Source organism: Hippoglossus stenolepis, chromosome 9, assembly GCF_022539355.2.
Source record: "Hippoglossus stenolepis isolate QCI-W04-F060 chromosome 9, HSTE1.2, whole genome shotgun sequence".
NCBI lineage: Eukaryota > Metazoa > Chordata > Actinopteri > Pleuronectiformes > Pleuronectidae > Hippoglossus > Hippoglossus stenolepis.
Genome location: NC_061491.1, coordinates 19,362,415 through 19,387,236, shown reverse-complemented (window position 1 = coordinate 19,387,236; position 24,822 = coordinate 19,362,415). Strand labels below are relative to the sequence as shown.

Here is a 24,822-nt window from a genome sequence, read left to right as displayed (position 1 = left end):
TCTCTGCGTCAGGGTTTCCAGCGGAGCCTCAACAGTGTAGCACGTTGTCAAATCGCTTGGTATCCACGGTGAATCCTCAGCAGCGCTCAGGGAAACAGGGTTTGTGGTGAAAACCTTGAACATCGACAACAGGTAATTTCTCTCCAGCCTTTGTGAAACCACGAATGTCGCTTATGTTGTGCTGTCGTGTCGCATTGAGCAGGAGGAAGGATGTAAAATCCACGTTTTCTATGCGATGCTCCTGCACTGTTTATTTACCGAGAACTAGACTGAGTCGTTTATGTTCTTCTTCTATGATTTCTGTTTTGTTATGACTTGTTATGAGGGATGGATGAAGACTGACAGGTCATTGAATGTGAATGGGATTGTAAACAATCTGTATGTTGCCTTTTACACAACAATCATATGAGTAATCTCTCACAAATAACCATATCCATACATACATTTATACAAACATGCATACAGACAACCACATGTACAAGAAAAGAAATGGAGATAATTCATAAAAAGGCATATCCCATTCAGCAGCTGCTCAAAGCTAACTGCAGATTCAGCAGATCTGATGGATTGGGAGCTTCGACTGCAAACGGCCGGTCACCTCTGGATTTCAAATAAGTACAGGGAACAGACAAATCCACAGCACAACATCTGAACATGATCTGTGCCAAGTTTCATTCAAGTCAAGTGAAGCAGAGTAAAGTTATAGAGGTAGAACATTAAAACCAATTGTGGTGTACCTCTTCACCATGCTCGCACAATGCATAAGCAATATATCGATATATTTTGAGCTATTGCTTTATTACAATCGATAACAATTATATTGTGATAATTAGTTTTTTATAGCCCAACCTTTTGGCCATCTACTCGTTTCTACACATGGCTCAAGTGTCATTGACCAGATCAAATTCCTCCCAGTTTTCTTATTTACACTTGAATCTGTCAGTGGCTGTTTGTAATGTGTCTCTGTACAGATTCATCTCATCTGCTCCATCTTGTGCCCCTGCAGGAAAAGCTGTGTTTCTGGTGATGGAAGAGGACGATGACTGCCCAGAGCTGGTGCCCATCGCCGCCCAGGCCGGTTCTACTGCAGAGCAGATCCCTGTCACCATCATCACAGGCTACCTCGGTGAGAGACTGTCTGTGTTACAAATGGCTTTAGTACGATTATCAACTGGATTATAATCTCACAGTCTATCCTCCTCACAAACAATAGCAGCTCTGATCCTAGACCAGGCTATTGTTCACTCTCATAATGATAAGAATGTGTTCTATTGTAAGTGCTGCTCACAAGTGCTTCCTGTTTCTCTGTAGGTGCCGGAAAGACCACGCTCCTGAACTACATATTAACAGAGCAGCACAACAAGCGGATCGCCGTCATACTCAATGAATTTGGAGAGGGTAAACTCATCGTGTCTTTTGGAGAACAACAAATTCATATTCACAACTTTCTTTTTTAGTCAGAAGATGCACTACACACATATAAAACATTATATTACAAATGTGTTGTAGGGGGATTGTTGTATTATCAGAGATTTCCACAAGAGGACAGCAGAGTAACGTTTTGCCTTGAACCCAGAGCAGCTCGTAAAATGAGTTTTTCACCATGTACCACAGATTGCCAGATATTATACTTTATATTCACATTGACCTCAGTACAATTTCACACATGTCATTTTCTTACGGTATCAGTGTTGTACAGTTTTTCTGCTTAGAATCGCCAGCGTTTTTTCATTGAACTGATTTTAAAATCCAGTTTCCTTTTAAATCCTGCGTCTTTTAATTTTTTGAAAGTTCTGGATTTCCCTTTAATTCTTGTTTATATTACTTGACAGCAGACTGACATCTTTCTGTATCAGTGACTGTAATTCCTCCCTCTGCAGGCAGTGCCCTGGAGAAGTCTCTCGCAGTGAGCCAGGGGGGGGAGCTGTACGAGGAGTGGCTGGAGCTGAGAAATGGCTGCCTCTGCTGCTCGGTCAAGTATGGAGATTAACTGTCTGATATTGTTGTCAATTAACAGGATCTAAGGATGCTTCTAACTTGTTATGTGGTTTTTGTCACAAATTCAATACATATATGAAATTATGTGTTATTTCGATGTTTTCAGGGACAATGGTCTTAAAGCCATTGAGAACCTGATGGAGAAGAAAGGAAAGTTTGACTACATCCTGTTAGAAACCACTGGACTCGCTGATCCAGGTACGATTTTTGCAAGAGTAGATATTGGAAAAAAAGTATGTGGTTGTAGACCATAGTTTCAAATGTTAAAACTAAAATAAAACAGGTTAAGACTGCATTCAACAGGTATTCTTGAATGTGGCACTGGTACTGACAGTATAGACCGAAACAACGTGAGTGAGGTCTTCATATCCTTGTGTCAAATAGTTGAGTAATGTAACTAAATTGGATTGAAGCAGTACATGATTTCTATGTACTTAAAGAATATCTGAGAGAATCCAGCAGTTTTATTGTTGCATGTTAGAGTCGCCCTGTTGAATGTTGACTATTAATGCCACCATTCTGGACTCTGATCCTCTGAGTCTGTTCTGTCTTTTTTATCTTACTCAGAACAGCTTAGTGTTCCTGGCACAATATTTAAGGAATGACCTATGGATCAATTCCATAAGTCTAAATATTTAAAACTGGAGATTTCTTTGTGAAACCCACATCAGAAGTGAAATATTTTGTAACTCCAGACTTGTGCTGCTGTGAATCCAAGGAGCCTATTTACATCAAGGCAGTCAAAACAGAAACCTATCTGTCCATTCAGCTCTCAGGTTTGAATCAGGAAATCAATTTTAGGCTATTAGACAGCTGTGGCGATCGGGGTGTGTCGCTAACTGACAGGTGTCAGGAGGTGGGAGACACGGGCAGACACACACCACTTGGCCCCACAGACAGAACCAACGGAGCAAGGCTCAGACTCAAGGCTGTCCTCACATCTCTGCCACGTCATTGGCTGAGACAGGCTTGTTATCGGCTAGGACAGGTCTGTCATTGGCTCCGGCGGCACTGTCAATCACCAGGGCTCCCGAGGGATTCTCCCCTTCCGTTCAGGAGGAGGTTGGATGGGTTATGTGAAACATGCCACTCAAAAACTGTGTTTTCATTAGGCATCCATCAAATATTTACAATGCTTTCGTATTCTCGCTCGGCAGCTTGACGAAAGGGCATTATGTGAACAAGCTGTGGCTGGCGCGGGAACATAGGGTCTTGTAATAACCGCCTTCACAGGAAAATCGAAACAAACCAAATGTACGAGCAGGAGATAAACAATTGAAAGCCTCTGATATTGGTTTTATCTGCTCCACAAAGCTCAGCCAGAAAAAAACATGCAGGGTTTTCAAATGTGAGTTTTTGCTGCTCATGAGTACTGAACACTTGGTATATTCGCTACTTTATTGTATCATTAATAGCTGAATTAATTTTTACATTGTAAATATTTATAATTACAAATTTCTGATCTTTGCATATGTATCTTTTCATTATATCAGTGGTTTATATCTAAGATAACATTTCATATCCTTGGCAGGCGCTGTGGCCTCCATGTTCTGGGTCGACGCAGAGCTTGGCAGTGACATTTATTTGGACGGTGAGATATTTGTCCCTGATGCTCTTTGTCCCTGATGCTCTGTCTCACTTTGTTTTCTGCACTAAACATGATTTCTCACATATCGTTGGTCTGTCATATGTAACATAAAATGAACTATGTAATTTAATGTTGCCATTTAAATCATTACGCTGATCATTGGTGGTGTTTAAATGGCTTTATAAGACTGATCAACTTGGAAATGCAGCACAAATCAAGCATTTCCTTGCAAATAACACAATAGAGCCTTTTTCAGACATGAACTCTTTAAAATGTCTGGAAAATAGACTTTCACATATTAAGAAGAATTCGTGGAACATGACGTCTAAATTTGGCTGCAGAAAACGCCTTATAACCAATAGCTCTCAAATCTCATTGTCTTTCCAAATTGACATATTTTCCGGTGTCTTCTACGTGTATGGCTGCTCTTTTTCATCCTCAGGGTTATTGGTTAGGATTGGAGTAACTGATTTAGACGTTTGCGTTCCCACATGCAGCTCCAGAAAATGTCTTGAGTTCAGTGCATGTCTGAAAGCAGCTTCATCTGTCGTTGAAAGGTCAACAGTACAATTTGTAAGAGACATTTTTGTGACCTGTCCAAATGGTACCTGGCCTGTAACACAGTTTATTTACCTGCTCTGTGTGTGTTTGCATGAACGACGTCTTGCTCCTCACACCACATACGCAGCTGTTGGCTCTGTTGTGACAGGCTGCCGGACCAAAAGTCTACCTCGCATAGCTGAGAAAGTGGCAGAAGCAAGCAGACAAAACTAAACACCAAAAGGCGACGGCAGTTCACAACAGAATGTGCACAAGTTGTCGTTTTACTGATTCTAATAACTTGTACATTTCGTTCATCACAGGCATCGTCACCGTCATCGATGCCAAGTACGGACTGCAGGTATGTAATAAGTGGATGTTCACGTATGAGATGTTGTATCTTGTTTAGTAATGAGACAGTTGGACAAACGGACATTTTAATGAGCAGAAAGTTAAATGTCAACAATTGTAATACTTGATTAATCAACTACCAAAGTCATTTATTAACAACCTTCTCTAATGTGAAACTTTTATATATTTCCTGGTCTGCCTGTTTGTAAATTCTATATCTTTGGGTTTTGGACTGTTGGTTTCTTACATTTTATATATAGATCCCAATCGATATGGATTTTTGGGGGCAGATGCAAATACAATATTAGCAAGTAAAACATATCAGATACAGATGTAGATATATATGTTTTGCAATCATTCCTGAGATGTTGTTATGAAGAAGACATGTAATTTAGTCTATTTTTACATAAAATGTGACCATAATACTCATTTTATGTGTATTATTTATTCTGTGAAATCAAAGTTTTCAGCACACATCAGCAAACATAAACGCAGACACCGATATTTCTGCGAACGGTTCATATCTGCTGATATTATCGACAAACTTATATATCGGTATATGCTCTTTGACTTGTTTAAGAATCAAGACAGCATTAGAAATTAACTTTGAAGCATATTTAAAGTGTATTTGCTCATGACCACCAACAACAAAAAATAAGTAATAAAGCTTGTGAGAGTGTCTGTTTCCCACACACACACACCACACACACACACACACACACACACACACACACACACACACACACACACACACACACACACACACACACACACACACACACACTCACACCCTGCCCTCCCTGTGGTATTTAAAAGGAACAGGATAAGTGACACCGAGATAATGGGCTCTAATTTGAAGGTGTCACAGGCAGTGAGGTGACACATCTCATGGCCTCGGCGCTGATCTGTCCTCCAAGTGGAGAAAGAGACAGAAGGAAGGAAACGATGACAGAAAGAAGGAGAGGGTAACTCATAGTGAAGGAGTAATTGATATCAGAGATGTGAACTTTTTAATAGGACTGTCACATCCACTCCCCTTCCTCTCCCCTCATCTGTCTGTATGAGAGGCTTCAGATTTACCTGCGTCTTAACCCCTCACACCCTCTGAAAGGCCTTTGTCTCTCGATGCAGAGGTCATTGAATACAAAGCAGAAATCGGTTAATCTATTGTTTTTGTCATTTCTTCAGTCAGAGTTGAAGCTATGGTGATTGGGGCAGTGACAGGTTCATGTCAGATTGACGCTCAGGGGTCAGGATCCAGATTAACACCTCCTGCTCGCTCTCTGTTATCAGATATTAAACTGTTGGATGAAATTGCTGCATCCCCCAGTGTGAAGACACAGGACAGCAACAAAATGAAAAGGGATCTCCTGAGGTTTCATGTGCTCAGAAAGTCACTCGGTTCACAAGGATGAAATACAGGCAATTCTTATATCAATCTATCTGCCACTTTTTATGTTGGCTGTTGCAAACGTTGAGTGAAATGTCAATGTTTTTCAGAAATGGTTCGGCTTGAGCACTTTCTTACTTTTTGTTAGTTTTGTGGATGCATGTGTAAGTTACGTTCACTATCTTTTCTCCCTGTAGCAACTGACCGAAGAAAAATCTGATGGACTCGTGAATGAAGCAGTCAGGTATGTTTTCAAAGTTTCAACAAAATACATTTTAGTGAGATTAGGAGGTAAAAGGACAGAACCATGCCCCGTTCTTTCACCTTGTTTAAAGTTTTTGCCAAGTTGACATGAGCAGGTTTCTCTTTGGAAAGAACATGAATATGTGCATTTCCCCAAATGGCCAAAATATTCCATAAAGACGGTCTAAATAGGTCTCCCCTCTGTCTGTCTCCCTGGACGTCTCTCTTTCTGTCTCCTCCAGCAGCTGTATGGTGGTGGTGGGTTTGTTGAATAAATACACTAATGAAGAAAGAGCAGTCGCACGACCCTTCGCATTCTTTGTCTGTTTGTGTTTTCACCTCCAAACTGAACACACTCAGCTCCCATTTGAGTTTGGCATGGCATGGGAACGTGCCCACACACACACACACACACACACACACACACACACACACACACACACACACACACACACACAGTGTTTTATCTGCTGTTAGTGGTTGTCAGATATTGAAGAGCATGATGCCTAATTAACTGTATCTATTGTATTTTATTCCTTTTCAGACAGATTGCTCTCGCTGACCTGACCGTTATCAACAAGACAGACCTGGTGACTGAGGACGAGCTAAACCGAGTCCGAGACACTGTCAGGTCATAACCTTATTTATGCTGCTTATTATCCGCTTTCATCTACGATTATATTTCTTTAAACACCCCCCTAAGCCAAGGAGGTCATGTTTTCATTGCTGTTTGCTGGTCTGTTAGGATTGTGCAAAAACTGCTGAACCGATTTTCTTGAAACCTGGTGGGAAAAGTGGGGTTTTTAGCCAAAGAGGAACAGATTAACTTTTGGAGCTCATTGGATTAGGGAGGCGGATCTAGGAATAGTTTTTCTTTGTGAGATTGGGAGTTTTTTTTGTCATTTTGTGAATAATGGAGATCATGATACAAATCAGGCATATTAAGGGGACTGATATCTGTGTGTGCACAATTTGGTGCATCTTGATTGAATTGAAGGGGACAGTTGGGCTCTGGCGATATACACTGGGTGCCATTCCATTTATCAGGGTTTTTGTTATTAAGCTGTATATTTACATTTAGGACATGTTTACATTACAAATAGCATTACCTTCATGTTTTTTCTTTCACTTCAGATCGATAAATGGTCTCGTCAAGATTCTAGAATGCCAGAGATCGAGGTAAGTGTTTGTTTTTTTTTGCACGTGCATGTGTGTGCGTTTGTGTGTGTGTGTGATAAGGTCATGTAGTTCCTCTGTGGCCAGGTTCCCTCTATGAACTCCACGTGCTGCTGCTGCTCCTCAGATCTTCGTATCAAAGATGAAGCAGTTCAGGCATAACACTGCTCGTGAGAACCCCCCAACACTCACACGCGTATAAATACACAAACTGGCGCACCCTGAGTAAACACCAAACCTTCAAATGGTGTCCAGTTACCCACAAGTCTTTGCTCCTTGACCCCGGGTCTTCAAGCCAACATGGTTGCATGTGTGTCAGCTTGCACGTGTGCAAGTATGTGTGTTTATGTGTTTTATGTTGGCATGTTGTGTGTTGTTGCACCCAAGTAGCATCTGGCTAGCACAAGAAGTGTATGAAAGGTTGGGGTGTGTTTCGGATCGGCTTCGCTCCCCCCCCCGACAGAGTTCAGACCAGGGTGACGACATGAAAGACAGCGTGCAGCGAGGGGTTAATCAGAAAAACATTCCTACAACTTCTCGCTGAAGTCACTTCACTCGGTTACCCTGAATGTTATTTTTAGCAAATTTGCGTCAAGTGTTGGAATTTCTTGCTTAATTTTTTTTTTTACCTACAGATAAAAAGTCAAAGTCAGAATTTAAATTAAAATTGAAAAAAGGTGAATAAGCAGTGATCTTCTTTCACAGGGTGGATCTCTCTGAAGTTCTGGATCTACATTGTTTCGACAGTAAGGACGGAGCAAAGTGAGTCGGTTTCCTCCCATTCTCATGTACACCAAATGTTTTTATTGAGAAAAATTGTCTTTAGGTGTCAAGAAATGGACTCAAAAACCACATTTTATGTTAAAGCCTAGTTTCAGCGTTTAAAAAAAATTATGAAAATATTTTGAGGATCCCTTAAAATTGACTGAGACTAAGACGTGTGCTGAGGGGGACATTATAAAGTCATTGCTCTCTGGCGGATAAATGATGATGATGATGTTCAAGCTTTGTCATGTCGTTTGTTCAGACTTGTGCATACTCAGAACATCCTGAGGTCCAGGGAACGACTCCTGTTCCAGAGCCCTGCCCATGTTCTAGGCTTCATTCGTTTTTTAATCGCAGTATTTTGGCAATGTTTCCAAATGTCGAATTAGAAATGACAACAAATTTATAAAAAAAATTATACTTCAATCTCCCCTGTGTAAAATAGGAACGAAATTGGCAAGAGTTAAGCTGAACTAGGTGGGGGACCATTGATCTTTCTTTATTCAGACAGTTGAGTTAGTCACAGAGCCGGATCAGTTTCAGTGTATAAGGCAGAGCCAGCATGGTGGGACAGATGATGTTACACGTCACGCCTCTCATTCTAGAATACCATCATGCCACGTTCCCATTCTCCACGGATGGGGGAATCGAGAAGAAAATAAATCTCAAAGAAGTTGCACTACTCAGACCATAACACAGTGAAAATGTTTTAAACAACAACTTTGTTTTCATTTTGCACAGATATGTTACCCCTGATTTTCATTGTAAAGTTTTATTTGGAATAAAATTTAAATGAAATCAATTGAGTTTAGTAAAGGTGATAAATGCAACATAGGTCTTGGTATCTTATAGTCAAGGCTGAATTTCCTGAGCTGAGACCAGAATCGAAATTAAAATAGATATTGTCGTGTTCTTTTTTCCTTAGGTAGAGATGGTAGAGTCGGTCTGGTTCAAAAAAGTATTTATTTAGAAGCAATGAACAGCTACTACATAGCTATGGGCACTCAACGTACAACCCGCAAGCCGCCTAATACCGCCAGGAAGTCAAGAGTCGCCGAGCGGACGGTGGGTGCAATATTTATAATAATAGGTAGAACTTAAGCAGGAGGGAGTCACGTGGCTAGTGCACAGGCTGGTCCCAGCCTCAAGGCACTGGAATTCGCCAATGATGAGGAGCCGTCCCAGTTTCGTCCCTCCTTTGACAGTAGCTGGGACAAATTTTCACATTCTGAAAGTGTTTGGTTTGGTGTTTTAAAACAAGCCTTGAATCGGCTGACAGCTTGTGAGCTTTCAGTATGGCATGCGCATTTTCAGACAAAACAACGCCTTTCCTATCTGTCCTTCAGACCCTAGTGGCCGCTGCTTGAATTCTTTCTAAGGGTATGTCACAGTTTTTAAGAAAACAGTGCATTCATCTATGTGTGATTTTAAATAAAGCTAATGGAGTTTATGCTGTAATATAGTAAGTTAGGTATGAGAACAAGTTAAAGTACAGTGTATTGTCTGCCACAGATGTACAGTCTTCTCAAACAGGCATTATCAGACAGGTGCAAGACTGAACTGCGATGTGACGCACACACCCACACACAACAATCAACTTCAAGATTAAAACCAGCCAGCAACCTACTATCAGTCACTATGTGAAGGCCGCACATTTTCCCACCTATTCAGCCCAAACTGCCCCTGCCCCACCCCTGTCAACATACTGCACTTGTTTAGTTCAGTTTCATTGCCATCTTCACAGACACATATTCAAAGAAAAACATAGATTTTAGTCTTAACAATATTCAAAGGAAAACATAGATTTTAGTCTTAACAAATATTCAAGGAAAACATAGATTTTAGTCTTAACAAATATTCAAGGAAAACCTAGATTTTAATCTTAACAAATCCCTCCTTTCACACCATTTCATGGTGTGAACAATTACTGGGGATTATCCACGAACTCCCAACCTCCATCTCATCAATGCACACCCTCATCATCATCATCACCACTCAACAAAAGCAACTGATAGGGTGGGGGGGGGCATGGTTTCCTTGGTCAGAGCCGTGGTGATGAGTCGGTTGAGCAAGGTCCTAAAGCAAGGGATGCAGCAGCAGCCACAGGTGACTAGGATAGCTGAAAGATAGCTAGGAGAGAGGCAGGATGCAATTAGCCCTTTCCATTTGCCGAATGCAGTGTTCATCCAATTATGTAGGGGTTGTTAATTCCAGAGTCTGCGGCCATGTCCTGTGCCATGGTGCGTAAGGTGGAGAGGGCCCTGGTCACCGAGCCATCAGGGGCGTATTGTTGGGATAAATGTACAACAAGAACTTCCTATCATAGTGCACACACCACCCTTTTCTGCCAGTAGGAGGTCTAGGGCCATTCGGTTCTGTGTGACCATAAGGGACGTAGGGGCGAGCTGTTCGGATAGGCCTGTTATGGCGTCTCGAGTAAGGTTGGTGAGGTGTTGGAAATTGAAATGGATGTAGTTAATGCGATCCACGTTTTGTTGGGAGTTACCCATATCCAGATAGACACAAATCCGCTGCAACTTGATCCACTAATTTATATTGGTCTGGAACACCCGAGGAAACCCTATGGTGTCTATGTATGTGGGTGAGTCCCTCTTTAAGTCAAAATGCGTTTTCTTCGTCGACGGTGCTAGTGGGTTGTCCTGGGCGGGAGAGAGGATAGTCAAGGGCATGGCCAATTGAACAAGTGTGCAGAAACCTTCCAGTTTGAAGGAAGGCGGTTCCTCAAGCGTTTTCCTCCACAGTACCAGAAGAGGTCACTGCGGGCCACTCCAGTTGTGTGGCGTTGTGCCAGTTGGTAACATTGATGTTTCTAGAACACCAGGAGGACGGTATCGAACCCATCTCTTGTGAGATGAGTTACCTTTTAGTCAGACACGTGTAATTTCCTTTACTGGAGTAAATATAGGGGCAGCGTGTTGTTTGGCGCGGGGAAAGAGATGACTGAGAGTAGAACAGTTGGCGGGACTGGCTTCCATGTGTAAGCCATACATGCAATCAAAACCGGGTCGATCCGAGTCTATCAGTAGGGGCCGGGGTGGTGGTTTAAGGTGGGCCGGGCTGACTGCAGACTATACAATTAGTGAGGTTTTGGGAAGGGCGGTAAAGTGGACCCATTTTAGCCATATGTTTTCATCAGTGTATCCAGTCTCTATTTCTACCACATCTTCAACGGTACTGGCGTCGAATATTGCACCGCAGGAGCTGGGTGGGGATGGTAGTGGTGAGGTGGATTCAGGGGAGAGTTCGGGAGTCATCAGACAGGGAAGGGAAGGCTGAGTTCTAGGGGAGGAGGAACGGACGTTTATCCTAACGATGCCCATTGGGTCAGCTCCTGTCATGTCTACTCCTAAAACAAAATAATAAGGACTTGTTGGTGCGGCTTTTAGTCAATTTGTTATAGTGGAGATGTTTAAGAGTCTTTAAGAGACTATTGTCGGGGAGCTGGCAGGCGTGATCCTCCGGGTGAGGGTGATGTTTCTTTGGAGCTGTCCTAAGGGGTTTGTGCATTGTATCTGTGGGTGTAACTTTGGGGCCTGTGTTCCACAAAACGTGTTATCAAGGTTTATCATTTTGCATTCATCTCTAAACCATTGTTTTTATATATGATATCAGGAACCATATGAACATGTGATGTACAATGCAGAAAAGTAATTTTTCATTTCTAAGCATGTGATTGCTTCTAATATCAATGTGTGTGTGGTGTGGGTGCGATACCATGTATCTCAGGCGTCGAATGAATCAGAGTATCCACCGCTCTCTCCCGGCCCCCTCCTCAAATCTGCCTGAGCAGCTGCACCGTTCCTCTGGACACTCCTCGCCCAACGTCCCTCTTTCCACACCTGTAGCAGGTGTCTGCTGTTCTGTTCGTGGAGGAATACAGGGCGGAGGTCACGGCTGGGGCTGAAGCCACTTCAGGTCTCTGAAGAGGGCACAGTCGAGATCGTGGTCCACTCTGACACACTGAGGCACTGTAGGATACAAAGAAAACTTTTCTGTGCAGATTTATCTGTTCGTTCACATTCATTGGCCATTTTATCACATTCATTCCTTGGGTAGCACACTGCATTTGTAATGACAAAGCAACAGTTGCAGGCGTATGCTTTTATGTAGATGCAATGAAGAGATGTGTGTGTGTGAAGAGTTGAACTGTGTGAGTGTGTGTGTGTGTGTGTGAACTATGTGTTGTGAGAACTACGTGTGTGGACTGAGTGAATATTAAAATCCCAGGAGATAAGACACAGACACATGCTGAAGGTCTCTTCGAGGTCTTGTTGGGGGAGACGAGCACAGTCTCAGATTTGTGGCTCTGATGTCAATTTGGCAGTTTACACAAGCAGAAATAGTATGCATAAGCAGAGATAATATTTAGTGTGGTATAATGGTAAAATTTTTCCCTTACATTCCTCCCTTGTGATCATAAAATGATCACAACATCAGATACAAAATTTACTTGCAAAATGTCAGCACATATTATATCTAAGGGTGAAAATCTCAAGTAAAATTCTTAAGTAGTCTTTATCTTCCAATTCTAAAAACAAAGAAAATTAAATAAATAAAGAATTTCTGTGTGGAAATTGCTTCTTCACTCCAAATTCGATCTCTATTCAGTTAAGGATATATCATTTCACAGTACCAATTTTGCTTGGATCTGTGTAACAGTGCAAGGAACCCTCTAATTTTGTGCACTATAAAATATTATGGTTGGCGGTCTCGATAGCAAATTTAGTTGGATTATATATTGTCATAACTCTAAAACCATTTTAGGAAAAATTATATTATAACATAATCATGCAAGTTCACCTTTTCAAAGAGCAATGAACATTATTCAGTCTGACATTTGAATTTGAATTTTGAAATATTAAAATATCCTTGTTTGAATAAAACATAAAGAAAACAAATAAAACAAACATCTAATAAAACAATAAAAAATAAAATAAACATAAGAAAATAAACAACTCAACTAAAATACCAGATAAGATGGACTCTCTAGTCCCATTAACGAAAATTGCTCTTGAATACATAAAAATATTTGACACAGGATATATGTTACCAGCTCAGTAACCTGCTTCTCTAATTGAATTGTTAAAATACAAAACATTCATATTGTACAATTAGAAATTGTTGAGACAATTACTAACTGAACTTTTACCTTCACAACCTTGGGATAAGAACAGTTTAATAATCTTATCAAATAGGAGCACTAAAATTGATTAAACAAAAGATGTGCTCAAACATAAAGTTAAACTGGAATTAAATATCTGAATTCATTACAAAGTATTATATAGAATTTGTCACAAAAAGTCAACAGTCCTGTAAATCATTTAGAATGTCTTAATTATCTATGGAGTTTAAAGCAACAGAAACACAATTATTAGAATTATAAGAATTCACTGCCTGATTACTAGAAATCACACTTGTAACCAAATCATGGAAAGCAGTAGGGATTTGTCTCAGGTAGGAAAAGTGAAGGGTGAAGTCCTGCTATCTCCATCGTCATTCACATTATCTGCGTGTTTCTCTTTGCTCATATGGAACTCAGAGGTGCGTAGCTGAGTTTAAAGTAGAGTATACAAGCTTATATTTGGAAATAATAAAGACAAGACATACAGATAGACCCTCCTTTGTGGTCAACATATTACTTTAAGATTTTGAGGAGGAGTCGGCCAAATCAGTGGCTACTTCGTAAAGACCAGAAGGTGGGTCAGTGGGTACACAATGTGTGAGGTGGTGCCAAATTGCTCCTGTTTTTCCTTTTACTCGGATCGCATGTGAGGTACACTCTGTTACCTCCCAAGGTCCTGTCCACCTAGGGTCGGGCACTTTCTCTTGTGAACTTTGACCTCACCCAATCACCCGGTCTTACTGGAACAGGAGTCTCCGTGGGGGTCTCGTCAGAATATCCAGCAGCCGCCTGGACCTTTGCAGACAAAACTTCAGTAAGATTAGTTAAAGCTTTCATGTAGTCAGTCAATTTCTCTGACGTACATCCAACCCGTCCATAACCAGGGTCTGGAGGAGCCCTGGCATGGGCCGTCCTGTGAGAAGCTCATGTGGGGATAGATGGGTGACACCATTGGATGAACTTCTTATTGTCATGAGCGCCAAGGGCAGTGCTTCAACCCACGGGAGTGAGGTGTTGTGATATGCTAGTGCTGTGACATGTTGCTGTAATGTGTGTATCTGTGTGGGTCGGGGTTGGTTGTGTTGGTATGTCAGGGGTGTGTATCTCTAACTGTAAAAGTTCCCGTCGTCATTTGTCTCTTAGTGGAAAAAATAAAAATAAAAATAAAATAAAAAATAAAAACACAAGCCAATCCAATGCTGTCAAACCAGTTGTAACCCGAGCTGTAATGTCCCTTGGTCTCCCCAGGTGGCAGGCGTACACCGCTAGTTGTACGTTCTTTTATCCTTCACCAGATGGCGTCCTCGCTCTATTTTTCTTATTTCGTTATTTATTCTGTCTCTGTCAGCTGGGTGACCTTCCTCTTGTTATCTCCTCTAATTTGGTTCTCACTCGTTTTCACACACACACTTTCATTCACATTTGTATCAAACTTAGTGCTGTGTCACCATAGTTCCTTTACATGAAGTTCATATTAGGACTACTCGGATCAGTTCCATTACCCACACATATTAGTTACCTTAAGTTCTTTAATCAATCTCCAAATCGCTATTGTTTAGTATTTAATAAATACCCACACATTCAGACCTCTTAAATCTTATATTTTTATGTTGTCAGTTTTTGGTCTCTGTCAGTCTTTTATTCTAGTCAGTTACTTCATCTGTCAGTCCTCGTAACACGTTATGGTCCCAGCATCTTTTAATTTGTGCCCGATTCAAGCAACGGTGTGTCTGGCTAGTTAAGATCCTCACTCGTCAGTGCCGGTAGCCCCTTCCTCCAGTTCACACCCTAATCCCAGATTAGGTTGCACGGATCCCTATTGCATGAATCGTCTGTCTTTTCTCCAATCTGAATTAGTTTTAAGGTTCGTGCGTCACAGGGTGTGGCGCCCGTCCCGCAGGTCCTAGACCCCTTGATCTTGTTTCTTCTGAGCCAAGACAGGGTCCCGGACCCCACACAAGGTCCCTGACCTTTCACAGGGTCCCAGACCTCTGTTTATTTTATAGCCCCTCATTGCTTCCATAAAACACAGAACGGTATAGTTTACCTCCTTTTCTCCTCTCCGCACACTCACAATCTATATCAATGCCTATATAACTAATGCAGAATTTGTTTTAACAGGTTTCTGCTTACCTTTTAGGTTGGCGCCTTGTGAGTATGTAGAGAATCGATCGGCGGCCTCGACTTTGGGTTCCGGCCTTTCTGGTCAAAGTTCCCTACAGGATCACGTCGGGTCACCAAATTTTGTCGTGTTCTTTTTCCTTAGGTAGAGATGGTAGAGTCGGTCTGGTTCAAAAGTATTTATTTAGAAGCAATGAACAGCTACTACATAGCTATGGGCACTCACGTACAACCCGCAAGCCGCCTAATACCGCCAGGGAAGTCAAGAGTCGCCCCGAGCGGACGGTGGGTGCAATATTTATAATAATAGGTAGAACTTAAGCAGGAGGGGGAGTCACGTGGCTAGTGCACAGGCTGGTCCCAGCCTCAAGGCACTGGAATTCGCCAATGATGAGGAGCCGCTCCCAGTTTCGTCCCTCCTTTGACAGTAGCTGGGACAAATTTTCACATTCTGAAAGTGTTTGGTTTGGTGTTTTTAAAACAAGCCTTGAATCGGCTGACAGCTTGTGAGCTTTCAGTATGGCATGCGCATTTTCTAGACAAAACAACGTCTTTCCTATCTGTCCTTCAGACCCTAGTGGCCGCTGCTTGAATTCTTTCTAAGGGTATGTCACAGTTTTTTAAGAAAACAGTGCATTCATCTATGTGTGATTTTTGAAATAAAGCTAATGGAGTTTATGCTGTAATATAGTAAGTTAGGTATGAGAACAAGTTAAAGTACAGTGTATTGTCTGCCACAGATGTACAGTCTTCTCAAACAGGCATTATCAGACAGGTGCAAGACTGAACTGCGATGTGACGCACACACCCACACACAACAATCAACTTCAAGATTAAAACCAGCCAGCAACGGCTACTATCAGTCACTATGTGAAGGCCGCACATTTTCCCACCTATTCAGGTTCAGCCCAAACTGCCCCTGCCCCACCCCTGTCCAACATACTGCACTTGTTTAGTTCAGTTTCATTGCCATCTTCACAGACACATATTCAAAGAAAAACATAGATTTTAGTCTTAACAATATTCAAAGGAAAACATAGATTTTAGTCTTAACAAATATTCAAAGGAAAACATAGATTTTAGTCTTAACAAATATTCAAAGGAAAACCTAGATTTTAATCTTAACAATATTGAGTGAAATACTGTTTCAAACATTTCTCATGTGGACAACCCCAAACTCCACACAAATAGAAACGTATCAGCTGTCACACAAACTTCCGTCAGTGGTCTGTGTGTCTGCTGATGATATCGACCGTACTCGTGTACAGTGTCTATTCTAAAACTTACCGTGAAGGATCAAGAACTTATTTGGCTGCATCGACGGCCTTTGTTGCTTCCCTGTCTGAACTGTGTACCCAACGGTCTTTGATACTATTGCTCACCGTGTTTCTCTCTAATTAACAGACTCCTTTATTGAGCGTCCCCCTGTTACACCACAGGGTGGTCATCATATTGTATCCCCTGTAGAATGTCTTTCTCATGAATAGCATCAGTGTTCATCTCTTCATGTGAATGAAGCGGGCCGCGGTGTTAAAGCTCTCTTACATGCCCTCGGTCAGTGTCTCTGCGACCAGCTGCAGAGGATTAGAGCTGTGTGTGTCCACTGACTCCCGAGGAGTCCCCCATGTCCCAACACACAGCTCGTCTTCCCCCTGCCTTTGAGAGTCCGGGCCCCTCCTCCCCTCGATCCCATGCTGGCTGTTTGAAGCGGCCCCCCGCCGCTCTGCCTGTGTGGCACTAACAGCACACAGGGCTCGAGCTGCTGGACACAACATTTAGCCTCCTTGTGAGGTCTGATGGGGAGAACAAGGGCTGTAGTTTATTTGGGGGTGGTGGTGAGTGTTTTGTAGGGTTTAATTGCCATTTCTAAAGTTTTCACAAGTCCATTCAGAGCTGTGTCATTAAGCACTGATACAGAACACTTTGTGCTGTACTGTGAGAAACACACGGATAAAATGGTACAGTCCAAAATGGTATAATCCACTCGTCTTCTGCAGAAAAGACCAAGGACATACATAAAAGTAGTAAAAAAAAAAGCTCACATACTTTTTTTGACACTTCTACTTATATCGTACACTTTAGACAGTCATTTTCTTTAGCCTTTATTTATCAGGAAAGCTTCATTGATTAAGAACTTTGTTCATTGATTAAGAAAGAAAGTTGAGAACTTTGTTTTACAACAGGCAGCAATGACAATGAGATACATGTAAACAATGTACAATAGGAACACAAAATGTAAAACAAAAACAGGGTTAAACAAAAAATGTGATCATGACATTAAAAATAAAGTTTCTAAAACTATCATGTAAAAGATTATCTGAGAAACGACCTAAAGGGAAACTTTTTCAGGTGTGATTCTAATGAAGACTATGAAATAGCACAACATGACAACAATGCTGATTTATATTATTTAAAGTATCTTACAATCCATTTTGGGGGGTGTCTTAGAGCTGTCTAAAAATCATACAGCCATCGATCACGAAACCAAAACAATAACTTCTAATGTCAGCAACTAGAACAGAGAGGACACAGAACAAAATTATTGACGTGTTTCTCACAGTAGAGTACAAAGTGTTCTGTATCAGTGCTTAATGACGCAACTCTAAATGGACTTGTGAAAACTTTAGAGATGGAAATGAAATCCTACAAAACACTCACTGTGACTCGGTGTAAAATACGCCACTGTGCAGCTGACAGATACAAACAAAAGCAGAATATTTAAAAGTTTTATTTGAGTATTTTAGAATAAATTTTGGATGAATGTGATAAATGCAGCATTTTCATCTCTTGAGCCTTTTTAAGTTAAAAATGACTCACAAGTTTCATGGATTTTAATATCTTCTCTCCTCTGAAAGTCTGGCCGAGAAGCTCCGGCTTGTGAAACCGACGAACCCTCATCTCGACAAGGTATTGTCTGTCTGCTCGGAGCTGTTTCACACTTACTCGCTCCCTGCACTTACTCTCTTCAAGTTTTCCTTGTTTTGTTTGCTAATTTATTTCAACACATCATTTCCTACCGACTGCAAAAAAGGGGGGATGCATTCTCCTGGGGCTAAATCTGTGCCTTGCATTCCCCCAGGCTGTGACACCGCAGTGAAAACTCCCTCCCCGCTTTGGGTTTTGTGTCGAGATCCACTTGAGGCTTTTGATGTTTCCTTGTCGCACTACAAATAGATGCAGTCTCGGGTCATACGTGGCGGCACAGACATTGAATTTCTCTAGACGTCACTGTATTGGCTAGACTGGCCAGAGTCTTGGCTACATATTATGGCTCTGCAGCTGGTTGAATTAGATCCAGATGTCATAAAATGTGGTACAGAGGCTGCATTTCACCAGATAATTAACAACTGGATTGTCAGATATGAACGGGAAAACCTCAAGTTTACCATTTTAGAAGAGAGATACAACTTATTCCCAAAACCAAACATCATTTAAGTCAGGTTCTTTTCCATGCAGATGTGAATTATGACAAGAAATATCCTCTCCATTTAGTCTCATTCCATTTCTTTCTTTCTTTCATCTGAGCTGTAGAGCAAATGACCGCTTCCAGCAATTAGGCCGCATCTTGTTGGTGCTTTTATAACCATGAACTTTTATCACAGGATGAGGAGAGGGCTGAGGGGTTGTTTGTGTGGGCAAATAACGCCATTGTTGTCTGTTTTCTCCGGGTCCCCCTTTCCCGCATGAAGCTCAGCGTCCCTCAGACCCCCCCGCCCCCTCCTTCCCCCATGTTGCTCTTTTCATGTAAATGAGAATGCTGTTTTTCTGTTGTTATACCAAATGACAAGGAAGTGTGTAACCTTAACACTTCAACACAACCACCCCCCCACCACCGCCACCACCAGCCCCCAAATATCTGCAAAGTGCCCTTTTAATGCTGTAAGGAAGTATTGGGGAGCTTGTGTGTGTGTGAGTGTGAGAAGTAGAGCGAGGTGCCATTGCTGGGAGTCGTGGGATTTGACACAGTCATTGACAAAGTCATCAGCCGGGGCGTAAAAAACACGTCTTTTGTTTAATGTTTCATTATGACTATGCTAATTCCTCAAACCCAGAAAAATATATGTTAAAAGAAGTGCCATCCGTGTATCTTACTCAGTGTAACTAAGTAGACTTGAACAAGCAGTGAACTTACAGTTTAATTTGAGGTACTTAAATTCACTTGAATATTTTGATTTCATGACTTCTACTCAAATTACTGGTTTATCGACAGCTACTTGTTACCTTGTTAGTTACTTGTGACTTCTACTAGATTTTAAAGATCAGTTTGTAAATGATTTCCTGAAGATTAAACTTTAGCCAACAGTTTATTTAGTCCATAAACTTAGCTCTTCCTTGACAACATTGAAGTATAATGTTCTGTTAACATACACATAGTGTAAATGAGAAAATATTACACTTTGGATTGGACATTTACCAAGTTCTTTTTTTCGTTTGATACTTTATTACCGTATATACTTTCAAACCTTAGTGCTTACGGAAGGTTCTTGTAACAAAGTATTTTCTACTTGTAATGGATTCTTTTGGAGTAGTTTCGCTACTTTTACATCACATTCACACATTTGACAGATGCTTTCACTATTGCATTGAAAAACAATTTAATTATTTTTCCATGAATTCCAGTAAAATTGTGTCTGTGTCATTTTCAGAGTATTTTAACGGTGACGTTTGAAGTGGCTGGAGATCTCTCTGAGGACGCCTTGAATATTTTTATCCAGGTACACACACTCTGCATCATGTAGCTCACCCGCTGCCTTTACTGCTTTGAAAAGTAAACACCCACTTTCCTGTGTTTCAGGAGCTCTTATGGGAAAAGATGTTCAAAAACAAAGAGGGGCAACCCATGACCGTCATCCGGTTAAAGGTACATTAGAGAACAGTATGCACCCCGGTGTTGGCAGTGATCAATAACAGCCACTGTATTATCCGTATTAAGCGGCTCCAGATCCTTCATTCAGTGCGGGTTAATGTGTCACTTGTGACTTGTGACTTGTGTGTTTTCAGGGCATAGTATCATTTGCAGCTAACGCCCACCAAGTGATGCTGCAGGGGGTCCACGAGCTGTACGAGCTGAATGAGACTCCACAGCTTTGGGAGGAGAACCTGCGGATCAACCGACTGGTCTTCATAGGTGAAGACACACACACTTCTTTCACATGTTTATCTTTACATAATTATTAAACCACCACTGTAAAGGCGGCCAATTCAATGAGTTTCATCACATTGGCAGAAAATTGACATTAAAGTTTTTCAATGCTATTGTTCACCTAATGTTTGTCGTTCATTAACATTAATCCATATCTTTAAAGTTTAGTAGTTTTAGCATAAATTGTCACATGAAGTTCTTTGCTGTAATTCTCCATCAGAGTTTGTAGTATCTTTAATTTATGGATTTATTATTTCCTTCCCTAAAATTCTGCAGAAAATGCAAAAATATGAATTTTGTCCTCACACAACATATATATGTTTTTGCTGTACTTAATGGTCACTCCAAGATTCAAGATCTTTATTGTCATCATACTCAGGTACAGGGAAATTGTAAATTGTTATTTGCAGGTAGGAACCTGGACAAGGACATTCTGCAGGAACAGTTCATTTCCAGAGTGATGCAGGAGTCATAGAGAAATTAGCTAGAAGATCTTTTCTCCTCTTCACATCAAAAACTGGAGTCTGGAGCAGAAGCTGTGGCTCTTGTCGTCCGTGGATCTGGGACCGTGTGTTTCAGATGTAAATTCCTTTCCTTCGTGAGGGTGAGGTACGTCAGAGGACGTCTGTGCTGTAGTGATCAAGACGGTAGTTTTACCAGGTTTAAAAGCTACAGCGTGTGTGTTTTGCTGTGGTTCCTGAGTTAAATACTGCGTGATGTGCTTCACACCCTGGAAACTTACCAAATATGACCCCCCCCCAAAAAAAAATAAATAAATATATAAGTAAGAATGTGTGTATTCACAAAAGATACCAGAAAAATCTAGAAATGTAATCAACATGCTGCATTTTAATAATGCAGGCCTTGTAAAATCTGCAATGTTTGAAGGATAGAGCCCCAGTAGTGATGCACTTACTGTTTCAAATCTGGTACAAGACTGTATTTTGTAAATGAGACTCGCTCATGTTTCTGTCTTTTATCATCCTGTATTTTTAAATTATTCAAAATAAATCTTTCTTTCTGAAGATGCTACACTGTAATTTTTCTGATATATGTTAAGGTTTTACTTTCACATTTTTAACATCATGAAAATGTGTACGTAGTTCACAATAGCAGACTATTAATATAACAACTACGTGCTCAAGTGGTAAAGTCACAAGATACTCAACAAAGTGTGAAAAGAGCATTAACATCTTAGCTTTCAGTGTTTTGAAACGCATACAAAGACTTTTCAAAGTTTGCATTTAGTGAACAGACCATGATTAGAACAGTGTGTTTGTAAAACAATGTTTTACAACTAAAGTTTCCTTAATAACAGTATTACAATTTGTCAGCACCACACAAACATGTATAGTTTTGAGGTCTAATCTATGTGATTGCTTTTATTTATTCAGCTTTTTTACAGTGGAACAGTTCTGTTTTTACTGGTTTGAATAAATCTTAAATTAAAAACTATTTTTACTTCGCCCCAATGCAAACGAAATATTTTCTTTTTTAAATTGTTCTTTATTTGCTTTAAAAATACAATTACTCCACATCAGTTGCATTGACAAACTGTGTGGTGCAGTCTTCTGGTCTGCAGCTTCGTTTAAAATGTGCTTTTCAACAAATTACAACAATTATATCTTCTGGGATTTGCTGATAATGCTTTCAAGGGCACAGTCATGAGAGAACCATGCCCCACACACACACACACACACACACACACACACAGACACACAGACACAGTAGGCCCGGTCAGGTGAGGAAATAGGTGGAGTTTTCCCAACTCGGTCATTTGCAATGGAGATGGTTTAGCAGCACGGCTTTGGCACATATCCGCTGTTGAACCGGTTTGCTTTGAGGATGACTCCGCTGCTTATTCACGCCGGTCGTAAAGCGGAGCTGAGCCCTGTGGCCCTGAACGCACCGAGCAGCTGAGCCGTTTCCTTCTCGATTCTGATGCTGATGGTCTCGTTAAGACGACCATTGCCTCCTTTCTTCTCGAGCTGCGGGGAGCCCCACCACGGCCATTTTCATGGTCACATCACCCGCGGGCATCCAGAGGTGGCAAACTAAACGAACCCGCGGGGGTTCCGAGGGGGGCCACCTGGTTTCTTATCACGGGTTAGGCGTGGTGTTAAAACTCCCAAGAGCATCCCACCTCCGACTGTGCTGCTGTGGGATTTGTAATATCAAATGATTAGAGAGGACAGACACAGCAGTATCCTCACAACTTCCAAAAACCCAGAGAGCACAAACCAAAGTCAATGCAATAAGTGATTTTCCAAAGTATATCAACGTGCGTAAATCGCGTACAGAGGTTTACAGTCTGTGAAGCTGCTGTGATTATCATCCTTTTTAAATTTTATATATATTGTCTGCTCTTTAGTACCAGCTCATAATTCTAATAAATCCCACAAGGAGTTTGCCATATAACACGATAAATCACTACTGAAACTGGTCTTTCTTTGCATGAATGGGCCCTGCGCACTTCAGCTCCCTCCCCACCTGTATTCTTGTTTCCTGCTCCCCGCTGTGAGGGGCCACTCTGATAGGTCCACAGGGTTAAAGGGACTGGCCTGCTGGGCTGCAGCCTCTCAACATATAAAGCCAACAGCTCTCACTATCACAGTAAACAGCCGCTACACGAGGCTTAAGAGGAACCACACAGTAGATGCGCTTTTACGCATGACTAGGTGCTTTTGGTTTTTACGCACGGCGAGCCATTTGTGCCTCATTTGGCACAGCAGAGTTTTTACGCGTTCGTGACCGTTCCACGTGTGACCATGACTCTCTCCAGTGAATTTGAAGCCTCGCAACACGCCGCTTCGCCCACAGAGGAGGATGAGATTGACATAGTGGGCGAGGATAAGCCTACCCACGGACGTTTATATGGAAACGAGTGCTCCACGGACGCGGGCTCCTCAGCAGAATCTGGTGCTGAATGTGACTCCTCAGAGCCGGACTCGTCGGGGGAGAGTGAGAACAGTTTCTACCCAGACGCACAGCCGTCCAGGAAAGCCCAGAGCAGCTCGGTGAAGCCTCCCTACTCCTACATCGCCCTCATCACCATGGCCATCCTGCAGAGCCCGCTGAAGAAGCTGACGCTGAGTGGCATCTGCGACTTCATCAGCAACAAGTTCCCCTACTACAGGGAAAAGTTCCCCGCGTGGCAGAACTCCATCCGGCACAACCTCTCCCTCAACGACTGTTTCATCAAGATCCCGAGGGAGCCTGGGAACCCGGGCAAAGGCAACTACTGGTCCCTGGACCCAGCTTCGGAGGACATGTTCGACAACGGCAGCTTCCTGCGGCGAAGGAAGCGCTTCAAGAGAAACCAGCCCGAGTTTGGCAAAGATGGACTTATGTTTTACTCCAGCATGAACTTCCAGCGACCGTATGGGCAGCCTTACTATGTGCAGGGCCAGGTGAGCCCCCCACCCACCGCTCCTCTCCGGTATATGCCCCTGCAGGAGGGCATCATGATGCCTCCCTCCAACTATCACCTCCTACCACAAACTCTGAACAACCAAGGGAAGTGCGGTGGTGCCAAAGACTTCAGAGTGTGCCCAACAGAGCTCAGTGAGCCAAAGTCGGGCCCGCAGGCCAAGTGCTCCTTCAGCATCGACAGCATCATCAGCAAACCCTCTCCCTTCGCCCCTCAGAACCCAAACCCACAGCAGGGCCCACACACCGTGTACGGTCACCTCATGTCGGGCCCCTCATGTTTGGTCCCGAGGCTCCTGCAGGCTCCCAGGACTCCTTTCTGCCCTCCTGCCATGCTGAGCACCGCCGCGTTAATAAACGAGCAGCTCCGACTCGCCTACCCTCGCTGCTGAAGACTGAACTGTGCCTGTGTGTTGGAGTCTGTGTGGAGACATGTTTCTTAAAGAAATGTTTTAACTGCATGATATTTATGTGAGTTGACATTCAAAGTTATGTCTTAAAAAAGAAGAAGTCAGTGTAAATAAGATGAGTGGTAATATATTTGTGAATCTCGCTGCAGTGGAAATCCTTGTTGATGAACGTGTTTTTTGTATTTGTTATTAAGGTGTAAAAATAAATGTCTTGAAAAATACCTGCAACACTTTCTGTTTTAATGTCTCCAACAAAAATGTGCAGTTTGGGTGCATGTATAACAAGAACAACAAAAACAACAACAAAATAATAATAATCATCCTGTCGATTTAGACAGAGACAACAAAACTTAATTAAAAACTACTTTTTCCAACCAATACATGAATATGTGATCTCTTCATATAAAGGTGCAAACTTTCTTATTGATACATAAATAAAAGTAGTCACAGTCATTAGATTGCTCTCTTTTCAAAATAAAGCATTTAATCAGTTTAGTTTTTTATGATTAATAAAATCTGGATGGG

General features: G+C 41.8%; 2 protein-coding genes across 2 annotated transcripts; both read left to right on the top strand.

Moving 5' to 3' along the window:
• cbwd (COBW domain containing) lies at positions 1 to 21,483 on the top strand. Its single transcript, XM_035166595.1, has 16 exons — positions 1 to 132; positions 1,007 to 1,126; positions 1,312 to 1,398; positions 1,881 to 1,977; positions 2,105 to 2,196; positions 3,530 to 3,589; positions 4,450 to 4,487; positions 6,065 to 6,111; positions 6,655 to 6,741; positions 7,245 to 7,289; positions 7,992 to 8,048; positions 18,171 to 18,222; positions 19,962 to 20,030; positions 20,111 to 20,176; positions 20,317 to 20,443; positions 20,869 to 21,483. Exons 2-16 carry the CDS (start codon positions 1,027 to 1,029, stop codon positions 20,931 to 20,933), a joined length of 1,089 nt encoding a protein of 362 aa, XP_035022486.1. The 5' UTR covers positions 1 to 132; positions 1,007 to 1,026; the 3' UTR covers positions 20,934 to 21,483.
• A 1,743-nt stretch (positions 21,484 to 23,226) lies between these two features.
• On the top strand, positions 23,227 to 24,279 carry foxd5 (forkhead box D5). The gene has a single exon (XM_035166596.2). It carries the CDS (start codon positions 23,227 to 23,229, stop codon positions 24,277 to 24,279), a length of 1,053 nt encoding a protein of 350 aa, XP_035022487.2.
• Positions 24,280 to 24,822: the final 543 nt, after the last annotated feature.